The sequence below is a fragment of the Salarias fasciatus genome, chromosome 9 (genome assembly GCF_902148845.1).
Source record: "Salarias fasciatus chromosome 9, fSalaFa1.1, whole genome shotgun sequence".
Taxonomy (NCBI): domain Eukaryota; kingdom Metazoa; phylum Chordata; class Actinopteri; order Blenniiformes; family Blenniidae; genus Salarias; species Salarias fasciatus.
In genome coordinates, this window is record NC_043753.1 from 12,583,343 (window position 1) to 12,589,342 (window position 6,000).

At 45.5% G+C, this 6,000-nt stretch overlaps 1 protein-coding gene across 4 annotated transcripts in view; it reads left to right on the forward strand.

Annotated features, from left to right (window-relative positions):
* The window catches only part of pola1 (polymerase (DNA directed), alpha 1), a 49,393-nt gene that overhangs the window by 29,873 nt on the left and 13,520 nt on the right, over positions 1-6,000 (forward strand). For all 4 annotated transcript variants that reach the window (XM_030099181.1, XM_030099182.1, XM_030099183.1 and 1 more), the window contains exon 35: positions 2,069-2,185. In XM_030099181.1, the coding sequence (XP_029955041.1) occupies positions 2,069-2,185 (117 nt within the window). The remainder of the gene's footprint in view (positions 1-2,068; positions 2,186-6,000) is intronic.

A 6,000-nucleotide genomic window follows, 5' to 3' on the forward strand; every position in this document is an offset into this window, starting at 1 on the left:
CCGTCTGCACCACAGCAGCAGAGGTGTGAGGATAATTAGCCCTGGAGCAGGGGTGTGTGGGTAAAGCTGTGAAGTCTGGGACTTTCTAATTGATTTGGGACGTGTGCGTGTGTGTGTGTGTGGCTGGCTTTCTTTTAAAGGAAATTGCTGAGGTCTCTGCGTTTGTGTGTGCAAGATACTCTGAGGAGACTCTTCAAATTAATTCCTACAGTGAGAATATTGCAAATACTGTGCACATTAATGCACATGAAGCAAATAGCAGTTTGTGTTGATCAGAAGGTGTACAATCCTTTTTTATTATGAGTAGGATTATGATCTGACCAGGAATACTAGAATTTATGAAGTAATTTTGGAGCAACCTGCTACATCAGCCACATTGTTTGAACTAAGCTTTGCATAAAAATACAGAAATTAAATGCCAGTAGTGCAACAGAAGCACCAATTCTGTCGCAATGGATGTAATTTTGGTCTAAATTTCTGACACATTCAGTCCTGTGGGTTCAAAAAGTTTCCTGGCAGTTGTGTGTAGATTAGAGTGACGATTTTAAACGTCCAAGGCAATGTTCCTATAATTTTTAGAGTCACGGACAACACTACTTCTGCTGTAAGCGGTGTGTAACTGTTGTACAGCAGCTGTTACTCTTCAGTATTTAACAGTTTAGCACAAGATCTAATTGATTTGAAGTTGTGAAACAAGTAAAACATAAAACGGTTGATGAGTAAATTGTCTAAAATCTCTCTCTGAGGGCAAAACACAGGCTGTGAGATCTATTTCTCATTTTTTTGTTTCCACCTCTTTGTCCGACGTCACGTTGAACGTCCACCGATTCCGGCTGACAGTGAGCGGAAGCAGTGTTACACCCTGGACCAGGAGCAAACCACCAGAAGAATGGGTTTTCATATGGAATGAAAGAGAGAAATTCATTTTCAGGTTGTTGTTTTTAACCTCGAAACTGATCGAGACGTCAAGACGTTACACAAAGGCAGGCCTAAAAAGAAAAATCGAAGCTCTGCATGCCTGGATGTGGAGGAGGGAGAGAGAGAGAGAGAGAGAGAGAGACAGGTGCAGCGGCAGAGAAGGGGTTTATTTGGAAAGAATGGAAGGAAACGAAGGCTGGAGGTGGGGGGAAAAGGAGCAAAGGCGTTCATGGCGGCGGGTCTGACGCTCTGTCATTAGTTGGGCATTAACCCCCTCTTCTTTAAACCCCCCCCCCCCCAGTAATGACAGGGCATAAGAAGCAGTGGGGGAGGAGGAGTGTGCAGGAACACGGGGGAGATTGAGAGGGTTAGACCGCAGCACCTGCCCAGGGTCACTACCTCACCCCAGGGGGTCCTAACGACTGTCGTTTTGGCTGTCCACCACTCTGCCCGTCTGACAGAGCGAGGCCCTGACACCCAGCGGCGGCGGGATACGTTAAAACGTAAAGAGAAAGTCCTGTGAAGTCAAACGTAAACCTCCATTCTCCTCGGCGTAGTTCTCTTTTTTTTATTTTTATTTTATTTTACAAAACCACCTTCTTCTTTTTTTTTTTTTTTTTTTTCATTCTTTCTCTGAGTACTTTTCTTGTCAGATTGTTGTGCAGAATTAGAGCCGCTAAATGGAAGCAACAATTTTCGGCAAAATTTCCTCATTACCAGAAACTGTTTTTAAAGTGCCTGGTGGCAACAAAGTTTTTTTTCTTTTTTCTTTTTTTCGTCAATTGTTGAGCACACCTTTATCGACAAAATAAACAGCGACATGAACACAGTTTATAAATGAGTAATCACTGGAGGCAGGAAAAGGCTGCTGTCAGAGTATAATGCGAGGCCCTCTCTGTTTATCTTCGTGATGAAAACGCGCCGTACTCGTGTCTCTCTTTGATTTATTTACATCTAGGATCTTTTTTTTAACATGAAAAAGGGAGAAATTAAAGTCATTTCGAAGGAATCTTGCAGTAATGGACGTTCCTGGGGCTTTATAGAGGCTCGTAAGGTCGTGGAAAGAAATGAAGAAAAAATGCTGCAAAGCTGAGCCTCAAACTTAGTTTTTGACTTTATTGCTTCGCGTTGTGTTTTTATTGTGTTCCAGGGCTGGCTGGTGTGTGAAGACCAGGCCTGTCAGAACAGAACCAGGCGTCTGCCCATCGCCTTCTCCCGACACGGACCCATCTGCCCCGCCTGCACCAGGGCGACGCTCAGACCCGAGGTAACGCAGCCGCTCGCCGTAAACCGACCGACACGACGCCGTTTTCTCCTCAAGTCGACGAGTTGGAAGTGAGGGAAAAAAGAATAAACAATCGGACGAATTTCAGCAAGTTTGACCAGAACAGTGTTGTGGTGGCGTGAAGAGTGGATCGGAGCGTCTTCTCCGGGGTGTTCCTGGTCTGCGGCCCAGGAACGGCCGCTCCAGCGCTGTCATCTGTACGTGTTTTCCAGATGATGGTGCTATGGAGCCGCGCTCCCCCTGCTCAACCTCCGCTGTACATCTCTGCTCATTAGCGTCACATTGCATCACAAATTCAATCCGATCAGACCGGTCTCACCTTCATCTCCCAGCTCCCGTGTGACTGCGAGCGTGCATGTGCCCGCCACCCCCCCCCGCCCCTCTGTGTTTCTGGATGGCACTAAGAGCTGGATGGTAGTTTAGCCATTAAAAGCATCTGTCTGTCTCACTCCAGTAGCCGCCTTATGAACACTTTGTTAGTTTGACCACTGGATTTAAAAGAAACACTCTCCCTTTCAATTTGAGCGTGACGGTTCAATCTACTTTTTGTCTTCTCTTTCTCCGTCCCATTCTCACTATTCCTGTCTCAACGCTCGCCTTAACTCTCTCCTGTCAGTTCTTTTTTTTTTTTTTCTTTCTTTTTTACCTCACGCGCTCTGCTCCTATCTGTCCCCCTTCTGGCTGCTTTGCTGTGTCTGCCTCTGTGGCGACAGGTTGTAAACCAGAAGGCCAATTTCTGCTGTCACTGTAGCCACTTAGGCGGCCATTGCTGTGCCTGAGGGGCCGTGGCACTTTAAACTGCAGGCTGAATAAAACATTTAACTCTCTGTGCTCGCTCATGCACCCTTTCTCTGCCCTAAAAACTCTAGCTTGTCTTCGCTTTTGACTTCCCCAGTTGTTGACTGGCTCGTTCACACAGGCACGGCGCTGACAGAAGACGTAAACAGTAAGATTTACAGAGTGAAATAAGGCCCCATTAAATAATTAGGACCTGAAGTTCTCAAGGTGGTGGCGATCCCTTCAGATCAGAGCAGCCTGTGTCAAATGAAATGCAGAACTGTGCATTACAATCATAAACTAGGGTCCTGGTCCTCATGTGTGGCTCAGTGTCAGTTTCTACAGTTTAATAGCTGAAATCATCACTTTTTTTTTTTGCATATTGATAAAATGTTGTGCATTATTTCCCATTCGGTGAAACTGAGGAGAGGAGAAGTCAGAGAAAGCTTCCTCTGCTGGGAACAAGTTCATTAACTGCAGCACATTGGAATGTTATACAACTTTAATAGTTTTGGGTGAAAGTTTTACCTTCTTTACTTCTTTCCATAATTGTCCCCAATGATCGAGATCATGAAAAACAGTTCACTGTTTCCTTTTTGACAGAGTTTTTGAGCCATTTCTTCACCTGCTCATCATTACGGATGTCCAGTGTGATGTTAGTATCTTTTGTCCTGTTTTTTTTCCGTTCTATTAAGTGCAGATTTACAAAATATCCAAATTGATTTTAGAATAAAATGGTAAATACAACAGTACTGTAGACAAGAGACGTGTTACATGAAGGATAATCAACTTACTCAAAGGATAGTGAAATAAAGACCGTCTTGTGGCTTTGTGTTGGTAAAGCAGCTCAGGTCTGGATCGATTTAATGGTTCCTAAATGTAAATATAGCGAACTCGATGCTGTACTTGTTGCTCTGAGGTCAGTACAAGCATCATTTTTACTCTTCAACACAGAATGTTTCTCAGCGCTCCTGTTGAAGTTCCATTCACGTATTTTCACAAGTATTTGAATTATTTCTGTTTTCACACCAAATCCCAGTCTCTAAATCAGTTCAGTTTCAGCCTGATATAGTGCTTGTGCCTTACAGTACAGCAGGTATTTTCCGTGCTGAAGTGCCCTTGAGCTGTACATTTGAACGTCGGCTGATGCTGCTGTCCTCCCTCTTCCATATTTCCCCACGGGAATCATGATTGCGATTCCTCTGCGGCGTACGTTGAGCTCCCAGTATTAGGTAACAGCGGTCTGAATCATGCCTGTGGATGGAGATTAATAGCACTACGCATATTTAATTGATGCTTATTATGCAAAGTAGTCAAGAGGCCATTCATGACTGTTGGAGCCCGTCGTCGACTGACTGCTCAGAGAAAAGCATGAAGAATCCACCAGTGTCCTTCTGACAGGCCGTCTATGTTTTTTTGTTTGTTTGTTTGATTTAAAGTTGGGTTTGTGCTGAAGCCTCGGCGGGATCCGTGTGCATCCAGCCGGACTCGGCGCCGGCCGGGTCTCTCTGGCTGCGTTCCCTCGCCGCTTTCCATCTGCCAGTATCATCGCGGATTGTCAGGCTAATACCGGCGGCGGCCAGAAAGACAATCAGGCGGACTCGTCTTTGTGTGTTCCGCACTAAAAGCACTTGTTTGTGACTCCGCGTTCCCCGTCTTCCCCGTTGCATCCTGGTACATTTACCGTCACTGTGGGAGCCGCGTCTCCTCTCCTCTCCTTCCTCGTTCTGCCTCGTTCTCTCTCTCTCTCCCTCCCTCCGTCTCTCTCTTCCTCTCCCTCTGGACACAGATTCAGAGCGTGATCTGATCTCCATGTAATGGGAGAGTAATAGGCACTCTGCCTTGATTGGTTGGTAATTTGGGGGAGTTATGCACAGGTGCAATTTGTAATATTTTCAGTAAATTAAATTTCTTTCTCTTCCTCTCTTCCCCTCTCTCTCTCTCTCTCTCTCTCTCTTTCCTCTCCCTCCCTCCACAGCGCTTAACTCAAATAGGCTGTTTTTTTCCTCTCACCCTGCCTCGAATCTCTGTCCTGACTTTCCTTTTCTTTCCCCTCTTTATTCACTGCTTTCTTCTTTCTTTTCATTTTCTTTCCCTCCCCTCCCCTCCTTAGCTCTTCCACTCATTCTCTCTTGGCTTGCTCTTTCTCTCCTCCTCCTCCTCCTCCTCCTCTCACCCTCCCTTTCTGTCTCTCTCTCTCTCTCTCTCTCTCTCTCGCTCTCTTTTCTCCCCTCGTTTTATTGATGTACGCTCAGGCGCCCATTAGAGCTCCCTTTTTCCCTCTAGTGGAAATTGCAGCATGTTAATTTTCACACAAATTACGGCAATAGCAGGTATCTCTATTTGATACATTATAGCGGGAGCAATCAGAGATAATTGAGTGCCTTTCAGAGGGAGACGGCTGCATTCACTGCCGGCTCAAAGCTGCCCCATTATCGCCTAATCGCTCTTTAAACACTGAATTTTGCCGAACAAAAATTCTTGTCATAATTTTGCTTAAGTGTATTTGGAAATCACAGTCCTTTGAGCGAGGATAATTGAAATCAAATCCCTTTCACTGGAGCTGACATTTCTACATTTCCCCCCAATTGAAATTAATTTCAAAAATTGAGCATGAATATCTTCAAATAGCAGGCAATTATGCCTTTCAATGGGGAGAAATTACCGGTGCTGAATCGTTGGAGGCTTGCGGGCGAGAGCACCAGTTAAATGCCTTTGTTTCCCGCCGTGTTTGCCTAGTAAAGATTTACATATATTGACTCATTATGGTGTCTTGTGAAGCTGATCGGCGTGACGACCACAACCGGCAATAACGCTCATCGCATCTAAAAAAGCTCAAGAGTTTTAAAGCCTCCGCGGCCTCGCAGCTGAGGGAAAAATGTATGTTTGTTTCTCTCCCGTCTCCCTCCCTTTTTTCTCTCTCTCGCTCCCTCTCTCTTTCCGCAGCTGCAGTTTGGGCGAGGGGGGCTCGGATATTGTCGCCTCAGTATTTTGCAGCCCGTGTTTGTCGCAAAAGCTGG